A 22,887-nucleotide genomic window follows, 5' to 3' on the forward strand; every position below is an offset into this window, starting at 1 on the left:
TCTTAACGTACTTTACTTCCTCTTTCAAAATATAATTTGCTGAATCATGCGTGACTCCATCATTTGTAACAAGTTTTAATACTTTTTTTTGGGTAGCATTTCTATATTGAAGATTGAAAAAGAATTTGGTGCATTTTTCCCCATATTCCATCCAGTTCGCTTTAATTATTATAATATATTACACTAGATCTTTCTTGAATAAGTTCCGCCATTTCTTTTTGTTTTTCCTCTTACTTATTCTGTGCCTCTATAGTACTGTTTTTATTGCTATCTAACTGTACTCTCAGTCCTTCAATTTCCTTTGTTAATATGGACTCTTTTGATCTAAATTGCTTTTGTTTTATCGATGAGTACTGAATTGCATGGACTCCAAAGGCACATTTAAAAGTGTCCCATACAGTAAAGGGATCTGCTGTACCTATGTTATGTCTGAAAAAGTCCGTTATAAATTCTTCTGTCCTAGTTCTAAACAATTTATCATCTAGTAGACTTTGATTAAATTTCCAATATCCTCGCCCACGTGGAAATTCTGTAAGAGTAATATATATGCCAATTATGTGATGATCCGACCGCATTCTGTCCCCTATCAACACTTTTTAAACTTTTGGTGCCAGAGAGAATAGTATAAGAAAGTAGTCAAGGCGACGAGCTTGATTAAAGCCTCCGCCATGTATATCTCACGAGGTCAGGATATTTAAGTCTCCATATATCCACTAATTCCAATATATCCATGACATTCATGATTGCCTTAAGTGCCTGAGGGTGATAGTTTGTAGTGTGATTTCCTTTCCGGTCCATAGAGGTATTTAAGACCGTATTAAAATCTCCCACCATAATAATAGTCTAGTGTTGCATGTAGAGTTGAAAAGCCAGTGTGCCTTTGTTAGGAGGAGAGAGCTTCTTGGTATGTCCTGTGTTTTGTTGGTCTGTATGAATTTTTTGTGAAGTATATTTGTAGTCGGTCCTGCTGAAGTTTGTGTATGCCATAGGACTGTGTTTTTTGATTAGTGAAATTGTTCCATTTAAATTTGTATTAGTCTGTTTCAGGGGAAGGCACCTTGGGAGGCAAGAGGCATACATATACCCGTAGTACATACTATGTCTATGCACACTAGGTAAGACCTGGGTGGACCATCCCCATCATTTTGGTTAGAGCGCCAGTTGTGGGTGGGTAGGTAGGAGAGGGGGCTCTTTTAACTTTCACTTTCTTTGCTTTGGTTCCGTCCTTTTCCCCAAATTACCGTGTGAAGGAAATAAATTCCCTGTAAACGCTGCCTCTGTCATCCTTACCCGCACCTGCAGTCACATACCTCTTTCACTCCACGGGGAGTTGTGTAGCAGGGTGTTGCGTTCCCTCCAAGAGGCATGCGGTAACAGTGCACCTGTGTAAAGATAATACTGTTATGTGACCAGCACTTTTTACATGTTGCGTCTTATATTTTTTGTTCAGTATAGTTTTTTGTATATTTTAGTTGTCACTGTATTAGACTAAGCATAGGTGATTAGATGTTAAAATGGTGCTGGAATAGTGACGGCAGCTCCTGTTTTCTTTGCGATAACTCTCTGTGGTTCTAAATCAATAGTTTAGTAGTGCAAAATGTTAAACATTACCTTGCTTAACCATGCTGTAGGTCTTGTAACTGTTTTACATGCAATATGTTTTGTGGACTTCACCGGACAGATGTTGCTTTCCGGTTTTGTAATGCAACATTTGTGTTTGACTTTATTCTGCCACTGTCTTCTCACTGTCTCAGCTTTAGGCTTATGACGTGTCGGGGCATATGAACTGTTTATAGCGCAAACAAACACAATTATTACAACACGTAGATTGTAATATGGCTTTCCCGGTGATTTTACACATGCACCGCTACTACCCTTAAACGAACCCAGTGCTTTTGATAAACATGCTTTATCTGGCTTTAAAAATTCAAACATATATTTTATAGGAAAGAGATGTTTATGTTTCTAGACGATGAACCATGCTCCCTTACTACATGACCCAGCGCTCCTCACTCTCCGCTTTTGCCCGTTCACATCACTGTGCAGGGGAGAATGTTTGCCCCCCCTCATTGATGCCACGGCAGTTCAAGATTTATTTGTAAACTTATATTAGTACACTCGTAACAACAAAGATTACAAAACTTCCGTTTGCTCAAATAAGCCTCACGTATCAAAAGAGCAATACATTTTTATCTTGACTAAATTTGACTCATTACGCCCAATAAAACTCCTCACTTAATTATGGATCTGATTAACGTGGAACAATTTTGTGCAGAGTAAATCTCGCTATGCCTCTTTCGCTCTTGTACTGCTGATTTGTCGCCAGATAGTTTACTACTGTTGTGGCTAGATGTAGTAGGCCTACAACTCCATCTAGTGTTCACGTTGGGGACCAGTTGACAATTGGGGACCACAGTTAACAATTGTAGCTAAGCCTAAACCATTTCCTAATAACTTAATTCTCCAAACCTGCAATGTTTATTATCCTAACCTGCTATGTAAACAAACCATATGTACATATCAGTATCACCACACTGGTCAGGATTCAAGCTTAGCTCAGTGGTTTAACTGCTCATGTTCAAAATTGTATTACTAGTAAAACACAACCCTGAAGAAGGAACTGTGTTGCGGAAACTACAGTGTAGTAGAGTTTCTGTCTACAGATACAATATATATATATACACAAAAGTATGTGGACACCCCTTCAAATTGGTGGATTCAGCTATTGCAGCCACACCCGTTGCTGACAGGTGTAAAAAATTGAGCACACAGCCATGCAATCGCCATAGACAAACATTTGCAGTAGAATGGCCTTACTGAACAGCTGTGACTTTCAATGTGGCACTGTCATAGGATGCCACCTTTCCAACAAGTCAGTTCGTCAAAATTCTACCCTGTAAGTACTGCTATTGTGAAGTGGAAACGTCGAGCAACAAAGGCTCAGCTGCCAAGTGGTAGGCCACACAAACTCACAGAATGGGACTGTTGAAGCGCGTAGCATGTAAAAATCATCTGTCCTCTGTTGCAACACTTGCTACCGAGTTCCAAACTGCCTCTGGAAGCAACATCGGCACAAGAACTGTTTGTCGGGAACTTCATGAAATGGGTTTCCATGGCTGAGCAGCCGCATACCAGACTAATATCCCCATGCGCAATTAAAAGCGTCGGTTAGAGTGCTGTAAAGTTCACCGCCATTAGATTCTGGAGCAGTGGAAAGGCATTCTTTGGAGTGATGAATCAAGCTTCGCCATCTGGTAGTCCGACGGATGAATCTGGGTTTGGTGGATTCCAGGCGAACTCTCCCTGCCCCAATGCAGTGCCAACTGTAAAGTTTGGAAGAGGAATAATGGTCTGGGGCTGTTTTTCAATGTTCGGGCAAGCCCCTTATTTCCAGTGAAGGGAAATCTTAATCACAATGACATTCTAGACAATGCGCTTCCAACTTGTTGCAACAGTTTGGGGAATGCCCTTTCCTGTTTCAGCATGACAATGCCTCTGTGCACAAAGCGAGGCCCATACAGAAATTGTTTGTCGAGATCAGTGTGCAAGAACTTGACTGGCTTGCACAGAGCCCTGACCTCAACCACACTGAACATCTTTGGGCTGAATTGGAATGCCGACTGCGAGCCAGGCCTAATCACCCAACATCAATGCCTGGCCTAATGCTCTTGTGGCTGAATGGAAGCAAATCCCCACAGCAATGTTCCAACATTTGGTTCTTGGGAAAGCCTTCCCAGAAGAGTGGAGGCTGTTATAGCAGAAAAAGGGAGGACAAACTCCATATTTATGCCCATGATTTTGGAATGATATATTTAAGAGCAGTTGTCCACATACTTTTGGTCATGTGTATGTTGCCAATTGCCATTGATTTTAATCTGGGTATGCATAACTCACTGTCATATTCAATCTGATAAAGCAGCACTTTAACTTCTATGGAGATGTTGGGTGGATAGAAAGAAAGACAGGACCCAAATGTAGTAAAACAATTTTATCGTCAATAATTAATCTATCCTACCAATATAAACATGCATCATCAGTTTCTAAAGCCTCTCTACAATAACAAACAGTTCAGAAGCAACCAACCAAGATGGGAAGAAAAAAAAGGTGGGGGGGATGGTAGGTACTGAAACATATGTTAAGGTGACCCTTGCTCATTTCAAGGAACTCCTTGGACCAACTATAGCCCCTTGAGAAATCTGCAGCAATTTGTGTTAGTCATACAAAATGTCTTAAAATCGGCAATAGATAATACAAAATGAAGAGCAAAAAATATAATCAAAATTCTCTTTAATTACAATGCAATGTTCATCGTTGAAAGATATGTATGAAATTAAGTCAATCAGTATTTTGACTATATCAGAGCTGTTTTAACTAAATATCAAAAGTACACTGATGAATTAACCCATCCTTCTGAAAAAAAGTATTTTGTAAGTTACACCATTCGTCAAGGTCCACTTCAGGTGGTGAGCAGACCTGGCATGTTCCCATGTAGAACACAAATCCACAATGATACTCAAAAGTGTAGTAGAGTTTACATTAGGTCTGTGTACAAGGTTGCCATACCATATTTCAAGCAACAACAGTGAGACTGTTCAAGCCTGACCAGTGGAAGGTCTAGGAGGAGTTTTCTTAAAATGTTTCCTATTACATTTTGAAAGACCTGAATCTGCACACAAATGCTCAATGCGCTAGTTATCACATTATCAAGTGTATCGTCCCAGATCTGCAATCACAGATTTCACAGTGGGGGACAAACACAATATTACCAATTTTAAGGTGTTTCCATTTATCCCCCACGGTTACACAGAAATTATGTAAATTGTGCACATCATGAGTGCCATCATGTAGCAAACACCAAGGTGATCAGCCTGTGGTTCTGATTGAAGTAAGTCTGATTTATCTAAGGTAAAACGGCAAAAGATAAGCTCTTATATTGGAGCAACACCGAGTTATAATGATCCACACTGCTGGTTGGACTTCAAGTTAAATAAAAGTCAGAACATCAACACTTTAAATATAAGTCTTAATTAGTCCAGTTTCACAAATCTCCCCAAGGTGATTTTGATCCTGCTCTCCATAGTGGGAGGCAAGTTTGACAAGTCTGGGGGGGGGGGGGGGTTTGTCTGAGTCACATAGGGGCAGGAGGCTCTGATTTTGGATCCACTGCAGAGGTGTATGCATCACATGAGATCCAGTATCCACCCCATCACATGATGTACACCTTCTCAGCCTGAGAGAAGTTGAAGACTTCTTTGGTTCTGGGGCAGATCACCTTGTCATCTTGGCGAATGGATAGAAGAGACTAGAAAAGGACAAATTATTAATATCAATAATAAATGAAAACAATTTATAATATTCCATTGCCATTGTAAATAAAAAAATGTGTGGGATGTCGAGACTCACATTGTATCCATACACATAGCCGTTGGGCAGCATCATCGGTGGGTTGTTCTCGTTCATCACCTCCCCAGAGATTTTGCACACCAGACGGGAGTTGGCACAGTGTGCCATGGGCAGGGGCTGGGCCAGTTTGTTCAGGGACTTGCTACACACAGGGCAGTCAGGGTTTATGGAGGTGCTATCTTCCTTATAGCACTGACTGGGAGCAGAAAGATTAAGGGATGAAATTTGATAATTTTGCTTTGCATTCCATTACTTCACAGCTGGAGGTCTGTGGCAGAACACATTGAGCCACATTTTTAAGACTTATGTACCCTGATGTGCGGTTTTGGATAAGGTCTGCCATCACAACCAAAAGGAGACAGAAAGCACATCAGCAAAAAAAGCAGACGACAAACCACTGCCCCCAAGTGGCGCAGCGGTCTAAGGCACTGCATCTCAGTGCTTGAGGCCACTACAGACACTCTGATTTGAATCCACGCTCTATCACAACTGGCCGTGATTGGGAGTCCCATAGGGCAGAGCACAATTGGCCCAGCGTCGTCCAGGTTTGGCCGGTGTAGGCCGTCATTCTAAATAAGAATTTGTTCTTACCTTTTGTGACGAGGGGGTATTTTCATTTTTGAAAAAAAAAGTTCCCGTAGTAAACAGGATTATTTGTCAGGACAAGATAGAATATGCATATAATTGACAGTTTAGGATATAAAACACTCTAAAGTTTCCAAAACTGTAAAAATATTGTCTGTGAGTATAACAGAACTGATGTTGCAGGCGAAAGCCTGAGAAAAATCCAATCCGGAAGTGCCTCGTGTTTTGAAAGCGCTGCGTTCCAATGTGTCCCTATTGAGCAGTGACTGGGCTATCAACCAGATTACTCTTTCTCCGTATTCCCGAAGGTGTCTACAGCATTGTGATGTAGTTTTACGTATTTATGTTGAAGAATACCCGTAGGCGGCAACATTGCGCAAGTGGTCACCTGATGCTTCCAGAGAGATTCTCACGTAAAATACAGAGGTAGCCATTACTCCAATCGGTCCTACTGAAAAACTAATTGTCCCGATGGATATATTATCGAATAGATATTTGAAAAACACCTTGAGGATTGATTATAAACAACGTTTGCCATGTTTCTGTCGATATTATGGAGCTAATTTGGAATATTTTTCACCCGATTTCGTGACTGCAATTTCCGGGCGATTTCTCAGCCAAACGTGAAGAACAAATGGAGCTATTTCGCCTACAAAAATAATATTTTTGGAAAAAAGGAACATTTGCTATCTAACTGGGAGTCTCGTGAGTGAAAACATCCGAAGCTCATCAAAGGTAAACGATTTAATTTGATTGCTTTTCTGATTACCTGCTGCTAGCTGGACAAAATGCTATGCTAGACTATCGATAAACTTAACACAAATGCTTGTCTAGCTTTGGCTGTAAATCATATTTTGAAAATCTGAGATGACAGGGTGATTAACAAAAGACTAAGCTGTGTCTCAATATATTTCACTTGTGATTTTCATAACTAGGAATATTTTCTAGTAATATGCATGTCCGTTGCGTTATGCCAATTAGTGTCAGATGATGACAACGGTCCCGCTCACGGGATGGGGTGTCACTAGAGGTTAACTGCATTGCCTAGTCAAATAAATAACTTGGACATGTTTAAGTGCTGATATACATTTTGTTGCTAGTGTCACTTTGCTACCTGCCAACTTTACAGTTTTTACATTTTAATTACCGTTTTAAAATGATTATTTTTCCCCCCCTCGCTTGACTTGTTTCATTCAACTTTTTCACCCCGGATGCTTTATCTGGACATGGTTCTACAGGACCTCCACCAGCCGAAACTAAGTAGTAATATTAACATTATGCCTTCTAATTGCAGTTGCTGTACTCATAATATACAGGAACAATCGCCTTATGGTGAGGACAGCCGTGCTGCAAGCCCAGCTTCAGAAGCAATCGTTAGGCAAGGGTCATTTAAGTGTAGGAAAGGATGAAACAGCGTCTGAGCCACAAATAAGTACAGATAGTAGTATAAATCCCCTTGCACAGTCCCCGCAACCGGACAATTTTCTCATGGCTTCTGGAAGGAAATGCTGTAGGAATGCTCAACCGGTGTCGCTCATTCAGCCGACAGAAACTTTCAACCGGTTCTCCCCATTAAGCAACAAGTCAGAGGCTGAGCCTTCTCTGGTCTCTCTTCCACCCGTTATGGGGTCTGAGATGCCGAAGCCTCCCAGCATTAGCTCAGACAAATTGAAAACCCTAGTCATTGGCGACTCAATTACCCGCAGTATTAGACTTTAAAAAAATCATCCAGCGGTCATACACTGTTCACCAGGTGGGCAGGGCTACTGACGTTAAGGCTAATCTGAAGATGGTGCTGGCTAAAGCTAAAATTGGCGAGTGTAGAGGGATATTGTTATCCACGTCGGCACCAACGATGTTAGGATGAAACAGTCAGAGGTCACCAAGCACAACATAGCCAGCCTCGGCACGTAAATCAGCTAGAAAGATGTCGGCATCGAGTAATTGTCTCTGGCCCCCTCCCAGTTAGGGGGAGTGATGAGCTCTACAGCGGAGGCTCACAACTCAATCGCTGGTTGAAAACACCCAAAAGATAGAATTTGTAGATAATTGGCCCTCTTTCTGGGACTCACCCACAAACAGAACCAAGCCTGGCCTGCTGTGGAGTGACAGTCTCCATCCTAGCTGGAGGGGTGCTCTCATCTTATCTATGAAAATAGACAGGGCTCCAACTCCTCTAGCTGATAGACAGCCTGCCAGCTTAGTGGATTCTGCCACTAGCAGTCAGTGTAGTCAGCTCAGCTATCTCCATTGAGACCGTGTCCGTGCATCGATTTAGGTTGGGCAAAACTAAACATGGCAGTGATCGCTTTAGCATTCTCACTAGAATAAAGACCTCCTCCATTCCTGTCATTATTGAAAGAGATTGTGATACCTCACATCACAAAATAGGGCTACTTAATGTTAGATCCCACACTTCCAAGGCAGTTATAGTCAATGAAATAATCACTGATCATAATCTTAATCGTGATTGGCCTGACTGAAACATGGCTTAAGCATGATGAATTTACTGTGATAAATGAGGACTCTCCTCCTGGTTCCACTAGTGACCATATCCCCCACGCATCCCGCAAAGGCGAAGGTGTTGCTAACATTTAAGATACCAAATCTCAATTTACAAATTTGATCTTCTAGTCATGAAATCTATGCAGCCTACTCAATCACTTTTTATAGCTACTGTTTACAGGCCTCGTGGACCATACACAGCGTTCCACACTGAGATCCCTGAATTCCTATCGGACTTTGTAGTCATGGCAGATAATATTCACATTTTTGGTGACTTTAATATTCACATGTCAAAGTCCACAGACCCACTCCAAAAGGCTTTCGGAGACACCATCGACTGGGTGGGTTTTGTTTAACATGTCTCCGGACCTACTCAGCGCCAGTCACTCTAGATCGTGTTTTGTCCCGTGGAATAAATATTGTGGATCTTAATGTTTTTCCGCGTAATCCTGGACTATCGGACCACCATTTTATTATGTTTGCAATCACAACAAATAATCTGCTCAGACCCCAACCAAGGCTCATCAAAAGCTGTGTTATAAATTCTCTGACAACCCAAAGATTCCTAGATGCCCTTCTAGACTCCCTACCCAAGGACGTCAGAATACAACAAATCAGTTAACCACCTGAGGAATTTAATTTAACCTTGAGTATTACTCTAGATGCAGTCGCACCTCTAAAAACAAAAAAACATTTGTCATAAGAACCTAGCTCCCTGGTATACAGAAAATACCCGAACCCTGAAGCCAGCTTCCAGAAATTTGGAAAGGAAATGGCGCTACACCAAACTGGAAATCTTTCCGATTCGCTTGGAAAGACAGTACTGTGCAGTATCGAAGAGCCCTCACTGCTGCTCGATCATCCTATTTTTCCAACTTAATTGAGGAGAATAAGAACAATCCTACATTTCTTATTGATAGTGTCGCAAAGCTAACTAAAACGCAGCATTCCCCAGGAGAGGATGGCTTTCACTTCAGCAGTGATAAATTCATGAACTTCTTTGACGAAAAAGATCCTCTTTAAATCTGCGTATTTCTCCAAAGCTCAGTTGTCCTGAGTCTGCACAACACTGCCAGGACCTAGGATCAATGGAGACACTCAAGGTTTTTAATACTATATCTCTTGACACATTGATGAAAATAGTAATGGCCTCTACACCTTCAAGGTGCATACTGAAACCTATTCCAACTAAACCAATGAAAGAGCTGCTTCCTGTGCTTGTCACTCCTATGTTGAACATAATAAACGTCTCTCTATCCACCGGATGTGTACCAAACTCACTAAAAGTGGCAGTAAAAAAGCCTCTCCTGAAAAAGCCAAACCAGAAAATATAAAAACCTATCATCCTATATCAAATCTGCCATTCCTCTCAAAACATTTTGAAAAAGCTGTTGCGCAGCAACTCACTGCCTTCCTGAAGACAAACAATGTATACGAATCGCTTCGGTATACGAAACGCTTCGTTTTAGACCCCATCATAGCACGGAGACTGCACTCGTGAAGGTGGTAAATTAACCTTTAATGGCGTCAGACCAAGGCTCTGCATCTGTCCCCGTGCTCCTAGACCTTAGTGCTGCTTGAGATACCATCAATCACCTCATTCTTTTGAAGAGATTGGAAACTCAAATTTGTAAATTTCGGTGTTCCTCAAGGTTCCGTTTTGGGACCTCTATTGTTTTCACTATATAGTTTACCTCTTGGTGATGTCATTCCGAAAGACAATGTTAACTTTCACTTCTATGCGAACGATACATTTCGATGAAACATGGTGAAGCCCCAAAATAGCCCTCCGTGGAATAAGGAAGTGGTAGCGGCAAATATTTTACTTTTAAACTCGGACAAAACAGAGATGCTAGTTCTAGGTCCCAAGAAACAAAGAGATATTATGTTGGATCTGACAATTAATCTTGGTTGTACAGTCGTCTCAAATAAAACTGTGAAGGACCTCTGCGTTATTCTGGACCCTGATCACTCTTTTGACGAACATATCAAGACTGTTTTAAGGACAGCTTTTTTCCATCTACGTAACACTGCAAAAATCAGAAACTTTGTCCAAAAATGTATCCATGCTTTTGTCACTTCTAGATTAGACTACTGCAAATATCTACTTTCCAACTACCTGGATAAAGCACTAAATAAACTTAATTTAGTTCTAAACACGGAAGCAATAATCTTGACTAGAACAAAAAAAATGTATTATATTACTCCAGGGCTAACCTCTACACTGGCTAACTGTTAAGGATAGGGCTGATTTCTAAGTGTAACTGCGAACCTGCAAAGCACTACATGGGATTGCTCCTATCTATCTTTCTGATTTGGTCCTGCCATACATACAGCTTTACATACGCTATAGTCACAAGATGCAGGCCTTTAATTGTTCCTAGAATTTCTAAGGCAACAGCTGGAGGCAGGGCTTTCTCCTGTGGAGCTCCATTTTTATGGAATGGTCTACCTATTCATGTGAGAGACGCAGACTCGGTCTCGACCTTTAAGTCTTTATTGAAGACTCATCTCTTCATATGATTGAGTGTAGTCTGGCCTAGGGGTGTGAAGGTGAACGGAAAGGCCCGGGTGCGACGAACCACCCTTGCTGTCTCCGCCTGGCCGGTTTCCCTCTCTACACTGGGATTCTCTGCCTCTAACCCTATTACGGGGGCTGAGTCACTGGCTTACTGGTGCTCTTCCATGCCGTCCCTAGGAGGGGTGTGTCACTTGAGTGGGTTAAGTCTCTGACGTGATCTTCCTGTTCGAGTTGGCACCCCCCTTGGCTTCGTACCGTGGGGGAGATCTTCGTGGGCTATACTCTGCCTTGTCTCGGGGTAGTACGTTGGTGGTTGAAGATATCCCTCCAGTGGTGTGGGGGCTGTGCTTTGGCAAGGTCGTTGGGGATATATCCTGCCTGGTTGGCCCTGTCCGGTGGTATAGTCGGAGGGGGCCATAGTGTCTCCCGACCCCTCCTGTCTCAGCCTCCAGTAATTATGCTGCAATAGTTTGTGTCGGGGGGCTAGGGTCAGTTGGAGTATTTCTCCTGTCTTATCCAGTGTCCTGTGTGAATTTAAGTATGCTCCCTCTAATTCTCTCGCCCTCTCTTTCTCTCCTCAGAGGGCATGAGCCCTAGGACCATGCCTCAGGACTACCTGGCCTGATGACTCCTTGCTGTCCCCAGTCCACCTGGTCGTGCTGCTGCTCCAGTTTCAACTGTTCTGCCTGCGGCTATGGAACCCTGACCTGTTCACCGGACGTGCTACCTTGTCCCGGACCTGCTGTTTTCAACTCTCTCTCTACCACACCTGCTGTCTCTAACTCTGAATGTTCGGCTATGAAAGGCCAACTGCCATTTACTCCTGACATGTTGCACCCTCTACAACCACTGTGGTGATTATTATTATTTGACCCTGCTGGCCATCTATGAATGTTTGAACATCTTGGCCATGTACTATTATAATCTCCACAGCCAGAAGAGGACTGGCCACCCCTCAGAGCCTGGTTCCTTTCTAGGTTTCTTCCTAGGTTCCTGCCTTTCTAGTGAGTTTTTCCTAGCCACCATGCTTCTACATCTGCATCGTTGCTGTTTAGGGTTTTAGGCTGGGTTTCTGTATAGCACTTTGTGACATCGGCTGATGTAAAAAGAGCTTCATAAATACATTTTATTGATTGATTAAATAAAAAAATTATGTTCCTACCAGGAATAGCAAAACTAAGGAGCACAGAGCGGTGACCAGAAAGGATACGGAGTTTTGATAGCAGACAAGCCGGCCTGGAGTGTGATGGTAAACACAGAGTTGTTGCCCAGCTGATGTAATCTGTAGTTGTCGTATCTGAACTGTTGGATCAGCATTTTCCAGCGGGCTGGATCCAGGAGATCCTGTGAGGGTTGATTGACAAAGAGATAATCAGACCCCCCCCTTTTTTTATTCCACCTTTATTTAACCAGGTAGGCAAGTTGAGAACAAGTTCTCATTCACAACTGCGACCTGGCCAAGATAAAGCAAAGCAGTGCGACAAAAACAAAAGTTTCACATAAACGTACAGTCAATAACACAATAGAAAAATCTATGTACAGTGTGTGCAAATGTAAAAGATTAGGGATGTAAAGGCAATAAATAAGCCATAGTGGTGAAGTAATTACAATTTAGCATTAACACTGGAGTGATAGATGAGCAGATGATAATGTGCAAGTAGAGATACTGGGGTGCAAAAGAGCAAGAAGATAAATGACAATATGGGGATGCGGTAGTTGGATGTGCTATTTACAGATAGGCTGTGTACAGGTACAGTGATCAGTAAACTGTTCTGACAGCTGATGCTTAAAGTTAGAGAGGGAGATATAAGTCTCCAGCTTCAGTGATTTTTGCAATTCGTTCCAGTCATTTGCAGCAGAGAACTGGAAAGAAAGGCGGAAAAAGCAGGTGTTGGCCTTGGGGATGACCAGTGAAATATACCTGCTGGAGCGCGTGCTACAGGTGTCTGTTGCTATGGTGACCAGTGAGCTGAGATAAGGTGGGGCTTTACCTACCAAAGACTTATAGATGACCTGGAGCCAGTGGCTTTGGCGACGAATATGTAGCGAGGGCCAGCCAACGAGAGCATACAGGTCGCAGGTGCTGGGTAGTATATGGGGCTTTGGTGACAAAATGGATGGTACTGTGATAGACTACATCCTGTTTGCTGAGTAGAGTGTTGGAGGCTATTTTGTAAATGACATCACCAAAGTTAATCAGGATCGGTAGGATAGTCAGTTTCACAAGGGTATGTTTGGCAGCATGAGTGAAGGGGGCTTTGTTGCAGAATAGTATGCCAATTCTAGATTTAATTTTTGATTGGAGATGCTTAATGCGAGTCTGGAATGAGAGTTTACAGTCTAACCAGACACCTAGGTATTTGTAGTTGTCCACATATTCTAAGTCAGAACCTTCCAGAGTAGTGATGCTCGTTGGGCAGCAATCGGTTGAAGAGCATGCATTTAGTTTTACTAGCATTTAAAAGCAGTTGGAGGCCACGGAAGGAATGTTGTATGGCATTGAAGCTAGTTTGGAGGTTTATTAACAGTGTCCAAAGAAGGGCCAGATGTATACAGATCATAGGTCTACAGTATTTTGACATGCACAAAGTAGGGATTTAACGATTCACAGATATGGATCGGTCCCGATCCAAATTAAGCATGCATCGGTAAGAAAACCAACTCTTTTTTCTGTCTTATTCTTGACCCACAACTCAGATAACTGTGCTCACAGTGCGGGAGACACAGCACCTTCAGATGTTTGTAAATTGATATTCGCAATATTAAGTCATAGGCTTTATTAATTGAGGGACAACTAATGTATTTTCCTGGGTCAGTATGGGGATGAGGTAGGTAGGTAGATTTCGGAGCATGCTCAGTTCCGACCCAACCACTTGTTCGAAAAAGTGGAGTAGGGTTCACAATAAGTTAAAGGCAAAGAAACAAGGATCGCAGTGGAGATGCTGCCTGCTTGTTTCGGCATGTGAAGCATGTGAAGACTGAAAGCAAAATGCAGTCTTCACAAAAGAATGAGCTGTTGTATTTTCTATTGTAGTCGACAAGTAGAGTAGCCATGTTTTGCTAACAAAAGCTAGTGTCAGCTACTTAGCTGGCTAGTGGCTAGCTAGCCTAGCAGCAGAAAAAAACAAGCCAACTAACTAAAGATCTTTATAACTTTAACAAATATAATTTTATCAGAGAAAGAAAGAAAATCATAAGCTTGTTCAAAGTACTTTGGTTCACAGTGCACACAAATAACTGAGTCTATGCATCCATCAAGGGGTGTGTATGTGAGAAGTCCAAACAAAGATCTTTTATGCATCATTGATGGTCTTGGGATGAGTTGTCCTCTCCTAACCATGTCTTCCTGCTATGGAAGAGCTTCCCACTTGTTTAACTTGCAAGCCTGTCACACTGGCTCTTGAAGATGGTTGTGTCAGGGGACAACCCTCTTCCACTCTCCAGGTTGGTAGTTGCCAGAAGGGAGGGGGTGTCAACAAAAGAGGGAGCCACGATTCTTGCGTTTGGCTCATGAGCTTAATCTGTGGAGGACAGGTAGTTCAGGAGGGCAACACAGGCCCTTAGCTTTTTCAGGAATAAACCCATGATCTCGCACGCATTATCTGACTCTCCGACAGAGTGGCGATAGTTCCAGGTACCCTCAGGTTCATTGAGACGGACACCTGTGAGTGAGTGGTAACAAGAGAATATATGTCAGATATAATATACATATGGTAAACAAAAACACCATCCCATTTTCCAGAAACCATACTCCAAACGCCTTGATAAAAATGGCATTTCTCATATAGAGGTGAATACAAGTAATCGTTAACAAGGGAAATTAGAAACAGAAAAAGTGAAACTCTCCAACATGCTATTATCAACATACCTGAATAAGGGCACATGCAGTTCTCATGTAGGGGGAAGCTATCTCCCAGGAAAACACAAGGACTTGGCGTTGTGGTACCTGGCAGGATAGCTTGCAGTGGAAAAATCGAGGGTCTTCTGCAGCAGTTTGGACCCAAATGAACTCTTGAAACACTCACCATAGTTCTCTCGGCCATATACCCCTACGTCCACAATTGTGAACATGTAGCGAGCATCTTCTCAGTCTCCGTATCTCGCCTGTTATGAGTTGCTTGGTACAGAAAATCTAGATCCCGGGGAATTTGCACAACTCCAGTCAATTGTCTCACTGTGTACTCTTATTCTCCAGCACGTGTCTTCCTTGTTTGGCTGTAGATGGCTATTACCAGCTCATCTCCCTCTACTGTACCGGGGTAATAATGCCGCTTTTCCTCCTCTTTCTTTTCATACGAACGTCCTTTTAGAGAGCATGCGAGCACACTAGTTGCGCCCCCCCCACATCTGATAGTGGTAGATGCTCAGTCTGCTCTATGGCTCAGCTCACACACTACATCATGCTCACACACACACAGCTCAGAGAAGTAAGCTCAGACAGACCCAGCTCAGCTCCTGAGCATAATATTAATTTAGTGTGAAAAATTAATGTGTTCATGCAACAATTGTTAGTGCAATATTTTCAAATTAAAAGTAGAATTCCTATATCGGAGTCCATGTATCTAGATGCGTATCGAATTGTGCTTGCAAGGAAGGGGGATAGCTAGTCAGTTGTACAACTGAATGCATTCAACTGAAATGTGTCTTCCGCATTTAACCCAACCCTACAAAGGAGGCATATGCGAGTGCATACACACTAGAGATCACTACTATGGTATTACCTTATAAGGGGAGATATGGGTGTCTGAGGGGAACGCCAGCATGCCCATAACCTGCCGCACTTCGTCCAGCTGACCCCCCTCCGCTTGGCTGAAGTGCTTCCGCGCATGTCTGTGAGAAACATGGTTCATGATTGTTCTCATTTCAACTATGAATATATGTTTCAACATTAACCTGAATATTTTAATATAGGATGTGCTATGGCAGTTTAAACGGATTCCTACCTGACAGCATCCATGCGCTTGTTCTGTCGAATGAGCTCGATAAACTCCTGGATTCGCAGGCTAAACTCCAAGCAGCTCTGGAAGGAAAAGCATCAATGAGTTCATATATTACGTAATGTATGAGACATTGCCATTGTGATCTACTAACAGACATGGCTCACCTTCATCTTGCGGAGGCGTGACTTGTTGTCATGGCACCAGGCCAAACAGGTGGCTGTTTCCTGTCGCTCCAGTGACTCCTCCACCTCTTTGGCTGTGAGGAACATCTCAATGTTGACCAGATCCTGGAGAACAGGGGGAAAGCGTGATTATGTCAAATAGAGACAACACACGTAGTTCTCTAAGCAATTGAAATACTAGGAGCTCTACAAGCAATTTGAGATACCACAGAAGTCGCTTTCTGTAAGGAATAAGGAACTCGATTGTAGCATATATAAGACATGTTGACAGAAAGAAGTGGGATGCACCTCAATGCCACTTTGCCGTGCCAGTTTGACCGCTGTGTTGTAATAGCCACACCGCAGCAAGTGTTCTACCATCATGCGGTCCATTCGTTTCTTCTTCCAGACGTTGACGCCTGCTGGTTGGTCGCTGCTGTGTTCCTTCAGGTGTTCAATCCTCCGCTTACACAGCTTAGCACTCTCATCCTCAGCCTGGATGGACTCAGCAGCCTACACAACATCCACCATTTAGATTTTGTATACTTACAACATGCACCATCTCTGCTCTGCTGGGTCCTCTCTTTGTATTGCATTTTACTGCTATATTTTTCTACTAAGTTTCATGATGAATCATTATTCTGTCTTGGAAATCGCTCAATAAAAATACAATATTTGACAAGTGTTTGGATTTGAAAACATGTAAAGGTGGCTTATTTTCAGAAATTCTCCCTGAAATAGCAGTAGCTAAGCTATCTGGGGTTGGAGGAGGAATACCATTTAAAAAAATGCACAGCAATATTCCAATGCTAATTGTTCTGAGAAGAACTGGGTGAACCTACCTTTCTCTTCAGGGCACTGAGCTTCTCCACCACCCCATCCAGAAGGGACACCACAGAATCCACCACTGGGAAACTGCTGAGGGTCTTCTCCAGCTCTGCCACCACCATGGTTACGTGACTCGTCTCCCGGTCAATGTTCTTCTGTGCAGCTCTGAAGCGCTTGTTCAGAGTTTCATATGGTACCTGTACAAATGAACAATGCAAAACCTAAGTGAGGAGGCTTCTGTAGTACATTCTGACTATCTAATAATCATTCTTTGGCTGAAGTTTCCAATTATTTGACACATAACTTGTTGAGAACATATCCACCAATATGACACTTTCCAACCAATCACTAAGGCATCAACACAGAACAGTAATCTTACATAACCGTCTAATTATGCTAACATAACTACTCAAATGGCATACAACTACTCTTGCAACCCTTAATGAATTAAATACCTATTCTGGTAAAATGGCCACTAACAAAGCAAAACAGACGTATATGGCAGCAGCCACAGACCAATAGTGTCGCAGTGTGATATGGCTGCAGACTGAATCTTCTCAGCCATATTGAGGTAGTACCTTGAGGACATCGATAGCGCTTTTTCCCTATCGAGCTAGCCCAATCTTGCTATAGCTACTAGTCACGTACAGAGCATAATTATACCGCTACAAACGATCAACTGACTAGTATACATCATGTTGCTTTGGATTTACTAGAGAGCTAACTACCTCGCAGCTGGTGACGACCCTTCATGCCATGTTGATTTCACAAGCTATGGTGAATTTGGAAAAAAAACGTGAATAGCTAACGTTACATGTCTCTATTAGCTAGTTATCTAACTAACGTAGTTACATTTATTTAAGATAGAAAATAGTTAGCTATGAATAGGTGGCTTCCCACGCCACAGAAGAATATCGACGGAGAACCAGCTAACGTTAGTTAGTTAAAGTTTGCTAGTTAGCCTAGCTAGGTATCAACATAGCTGATTAAACTGGCTGGCTAGCAAAAGTAATGACCACGAAATTATCTGTTTCGATAACAACGTCAGTAAATAGTCAATTATCGAGACGATTGGAGGTTATCTGACCACACCATCAAATCTGTTCGCATTAATCTTCACCATCTGACATCAGCTGTTGTTTAACAAACTTGCACCCAGGCGTCGCTAGCTAACGTTAGCTAGTCATCCAAATAATCGAAATTAGTGCTTAGTTTGACAAATCTGAAGCTTGTGCCTGCATCATAATCGGTTCGTCTCGATATTCGATCAAATAAGCAATTTCAAACCTTCAAAGTGGGATATTCTTGAACCTTCAGAGCCATGGAGAGTTGGGCAGCTGTCTCTTGCACCGCCATCTTCGTTTGTGAAATTCTCCAGATACTTTTTCATGGAGCCAGATAGCTGCCAAAAGGTTGAACGCACGTATCGTTAGGATCGTACGAAAATCCACACGTAAATTATTAAGATTGTAAGAAAAGCCATGCATGAAACGTAAACGTGAAATTTCATCGGAACATACAAACACCATGTTACGATTATGGACTAACATTTTGGACTTGAACAAATCTTGTCTTACAATTCTGACCTACAAAAATACCTTTCAGAGTTTTGGCAGTTTTCACCAACAATACAACAAAACGTACACCAAAACAGCTTGTGAGGGAGGAGTGCTGTACAAACAAGCCTAACGCAGCATAAAAAACGGAAGTCAGGGAAACCGGAAAGAGATATCTTGGACGTTTTCAAGTTAAAAGTCTCCATTCTCTATTACTCGTCAGTTGAGTTTACTTCACATTTAGGTAGATCGTGTAATGGATTTGTTTGCCAGTTTAAGTCTAGATAGCACTAGGCTGTATTATGCCTAAAAGAGAGACGTTTCAGTCATTTAGATGTATCACTATAGCATGGGCATATGTCTGGGTGATATGTACATCGCCATGCATGCACTTTTTTTATTTTTTTTATTACCTTTATATACTAGGCAAGTCAGTTAAGAACAAATTCTTATTTTCAATGATGGCCTAGGAACAGTGGGTTAACTGCCTGTTCAGGGGCAGAATGACAGATCTGTACCTTGTCAGCTCGGGGATTTGAAATTGCAACCTTTTGGTTACCAGTCCAACGCGCTAACCACTAGGCTACCCTGCCACCCCACCTTATCAAAACATGACTATCAATATTGCAACATCACCTTCTCTACGATTTGTCTGCAGTCATTACCAGTAATAATGAAACAGAATAATAAAAATAGATGTTTGGTGAATCTATGAATTACGTCTTTTCACTGCAGTCTTAGCCACTCATTTTTTTTATAGAATATTTTTTAATTTATTTAATAACTCAATCTTGCCAAAGCATATTCTGTAGGAGGGGTTAATAAGAATATAAAATAGTTTATATGAATCGGTTCATGAACATATGGACTTTGGGAGGGGAACAAGGGAGGGGTTAAACATAGGCCAAGACTGGCATAAGCCTATTTCTATTTGACCTTTATTTAAGTAGACAAGTCAGTTAAGAACATATTCCTATTTACAATGTTAGCATACCCCGGTAATGCTGGGCCAATTGAGTACCGCCCTATGGGACTCCCTATCACGGCGAGATATGATACAGCCTGGATTTGAACCAGGGACTGCACTGATATGCAGTGACTTAGACCACTGTGCCACTCAGGAGCCCCAGTTGAAGAGCTTGTGATCTCCATGCAGCACCCCTCAGCCCTTCTGGAGGAATGCAGCCATAGAGTCATTATACCCTAATGTAGAGGCCTATTTGCCTACTCGCCAAATAAAGTGCAGAGCATGCATGTTTAACAAGGTTGGTTATGTTTCCACTTGCCTCTAAAGGTGTATTTAATGTTCAAGCATTCTTATTGGTTGGTTCAATTCCGATGACAATAAGGCGTGTTGTTATTGGCCCCGCTTGCAGATAGGGGGAGATTGCGAATGTCAGGTCTCCCCAGTATGAAAATGTGATGCAAGGGTGAGGTCACATTCTGAAAACTATTTTCTATTTTACAATGTGTACAAATTTGCTTTACATAGCTGATTTATACATGTGTGGGTATATGGCACCTGTTAGGGATTGAGGGGCTTTCTGGTATGTGCTTTGGTATATGATTGCTGTATATAAGTGTGTTAGCTAGCATGCACCGATGTAATGGTCACATAAGCTCACTGCTAACACAGTTGTTTTCATGCTACACATTTGACCATCGACTGCCATCAACACATTAAGCCCTGCACAACTAAAGTGCTGTTTCCTATTTAACAACAGGTATTTACACATGTTATATTTTGTATTGTATTTTGTTTATGCCCCAGTATGAAAATGCGATGCAAGGGATTTTACCATTGACAGCCATCAACATCATTAAGCCCTGCACAACTAACATGCTGTTTCCTATTTAACAACAGATAATAAATAATGCTCAACCGTGACCACTGGCTGGGGTGATTTATTGGGACAAAACAACACAAGGAGAGTACGATTAACATCTGTTACACATGCTACCTGCAACTCATCATTCCAACATATTTCATTCCAGGCTGCATCCCATCTGGGAGTCCCATAGAGGTGTCATGACATTGGCCTTGGGGTAGGTTTATGACAGTCATAAATACCTCTTCCCTCTCTCTACCCTACTGATGTGAAATTTAAAAACCCCTTGGTTAACATAGAGATTCTGGGAACATCAGAAGGTGGGGGGAAATGAACTATATTCTGGTAATCTGACCAATTGAACATATGCGGTGGTACTTAATGAATAAGATCGGTTGTCATTTGAGACATTCTCCTCAATGATAGGAGGACATAAACTCTAGTGGAAAGTCTACACATCAGAGTTATCGGATTCACATGGAATTGTTGTTCAATTTAAATGTTTGAATATAAAATTGGTGAAAAGATGAAATGTAATTTTAGCTTCCAAATGAGAGATTTGGGTTTTCATAAGGTTAGGGCTCTTCTCAATCAGTGACCCGCCCCTGTGAAGAGACATGGGCTGTAGACTGTGAAACACGCCCTTCTCCCTCCACTATATAAGGCCTTGACGACAAAATAACCTCCTGTTCCAAGTACGTGAGGTCTGCAGCCTCTGCGTTAAAATGACAGAACTACAGAACCAAGCCAACCTCAGTGTGAGCTTTGTTTGCGAATGGTATGAACTTTGAATTCTTATTCACTACAGAAGTGATACCTCCTAGCCAGTGAGTTAACAACAGCAGCTGCAAACACGGGCTAGGAAAGAACAGTCAAGAGTATCCCCTCTACCACACAATGACGTTACTACAACATATCCAATTGACCACCAGAGACATTCTTCAAAGGACAAAGGACTTGGTTTGGCAACACGGCCTTCCATCAACAAGCAACCTACCGAAGCGCAGCTCAGAGTAAATATTTATTGCATTTCCCTTTTCCAAATGGGCGGTAATTTAGAATGCATAAGATACCGTATTTACGATAGCACAGCTTCTCCCTTTGTCCCTCAGTCTTCCTGCTCTTTCACTCAAACCCAGCCCTTTTCTTTTGTGTAACCAGCTGTCAAATCTGTTCCGCCCGCTAGGGACGTTTTCCTTTATGACGTAATTTGTAATCAAGGTATAATTAATTCTGTGTATATGTAATTCTGTGTGATTAGTTAGGTATTTAGTAAATAAATAATTAAACCTAATTTTGTATTACTGATTCAACTTGTTAGCCAGGGTTCGTGAAGATAACCAAGAATTTACAACTTTTGATGTTATTGATGTAAAATACTACTAGATCTTTAAGAGTTTATTTGGAAGATAACAGCTCTATAAATATTATTTTGTGGTGCCCCAACTCTCTAGTTAATTACATTTACATGATTAGCTCAATCAGGTAATATTAATTACGGAGAAAGGATTTTATAGAATAGCATGTCATATCACTTAATCCGGCATAGCCAAAGACACAACATATTGATGCAAACTGGTAAGGGCCCAAAAATGTGACACTTCATTTTTTTTTTTGCAACTGAAACATGCAAAAACCCTGCTAAGGAGAAATGCAGGTTTTAACTAATTAAACAAAGAATACAATCAACATGATCAGTCTCTGTGTTTAAAATAAAGTGGTTAATGTGAACCTAACTCACAGCTAAAAAATGTAAAGAATGCAATCTGATGTTATTTGTTGCCTAGACTTCACTGTAAATTACACTCAAGTCTTGAGAAAAAAAAACAATACACTAATATTACAGTTAGGCATGACAGCCTTTATAATAGAAGGCTTGTGACCACACATAACTATTGCACTTGGGGCAAAAAAACATCCTAAAGTATAAATAGAATGAAACAAACAGACACTCTATTATAGGGGCCACTATAGATATCAATCAAATGCACAAGGCTGCATGTGCCTAAAATAACGTTTTCTATGTCAAAAATATATTTAATCCCCTTCACACACACACACACACACACACACACACACACACACACACACACACACACACACACACACACACACACACACACACTACTCTCAAATTCAACAAAACAAATCTATCTTTGGGAAAGTGTGTGGTGTTCCTTTCACCTCTATAGTGGCATCCAGCTTAAACCAGGCCCAGCTCCAGCTACACTTGATCCCCGAATCCACGTTTAACAAGCAACGCCTCATTTTCATCTAATTATCTAATTCTGAAAATGAACCACAAACTGTAGAGGGAAAACATTAGTTAACAGATAGTGGTTAGTTCGTTAGCTTGTTAACATTTCACACAGATTACCAGGGGTCCATTAAGCAACTAACGCGTTACAACTTGAGTTGAGGAACGATAAACGAATCGGTTACCAGTTAATACTTTAGATAATTGGTTAGGTTACTAATTAATGTTAGCTCATCTGATGTTGTAACGTTAGCTGTCTGACTTTATGAGCAAGCTAATTTTCACACCATAAACTAAATTAT

The 22,887-nt window shown here is 41.7% G+C and overlaps 1 protein-coding gene across 2 annotated transcripts; it reads right to left on the reverse strand.

Moving 5' to 3' along the window:
- Nucleotides 1-3,973: 3,973 nt before the first annotated feature.
- Nucleotides 3,974-18,650, reverse strand: LOC135526156 (E3 ubiquitin-protein transferase MAEA-like). Of its 2 annotated transcripts, none has more exons than XM_064954288.1 (10): nt 18,542-18,650; nt 18,231-18,345; nt 16,958-17,140; nt 16,425-16,628; nt 16,119-16,241; nt 15,958-16,034; nt 15,736-15,844; nt 12,225-12,358; nt 5,404-5,599; nt 3,974-5,302 (listed from the first exon to the last, which is right to left on the reverse strand). In XM_064954288.1, the coding sequence occupies exons 2-10, from the start codon at nt 18,297-18,299 to the stop codon at nt 5,207-5,209; spliced, it is 1,191 nt and encodes a 396-aa protein (XP_064810360.1). In that variant the 5' UTR covers nt 18,300-18,345; nt 18,542-18,650; the 3' UTR covers nt 3,974-5,206. The 2 variants fall into 2 exon arrangements, with proteins under 2 accessions (XP_064810360.1, XP_064810361.1); XM_064954289.1 differs by having other exon boundaries at nt 18,492-18,636.
- Between the last annotated feature and the right edge of the window lie 4,237 nt (nt 18,651-22,887).

This window comes from Oncorhynchus masou, chromosome 32 (assembly GCF_036934945.1).
Source record: "Oncorhynchus masou masou isolate Uvic2021 chromosome 32, UVic_Omas_1.1, whole genome shotgun sequence".
In the NCBI taxonomy this organism is placed as follows: Eukaryota; Metazoa; Chordata; class Actinopteri; order Salmoniformes; family Salmonidae; genus Oncorhynchus; species Oncorhynchus masou.

Excerpts from the sequence above, each read along its gene's own strand:
- LOC135526156 (XM_064954288.1), bottom strand. The coding sequence starts at position 18,299 with ATGGCGGTGCAAGAGACAGCTGCCCAACTCTCCATGGCTCTGAAGGTT. Across the intron at positions 16,035-16,118 it reads CACGCCTCCGCAAGATGAAG|AGCTGCTTGGAGTTTAGCCT; the intron begins GTGAGCCATGTC and ends TTTTCCTTCCAG. Across the intron at positions 5,600-12,224 it reads TTGTCTGCTATCAAAACTCC|TCAGTGCTATAAGGAAGATA; the intron begins GTATCCTTTCTG and ends TTCTGCTCCCAG.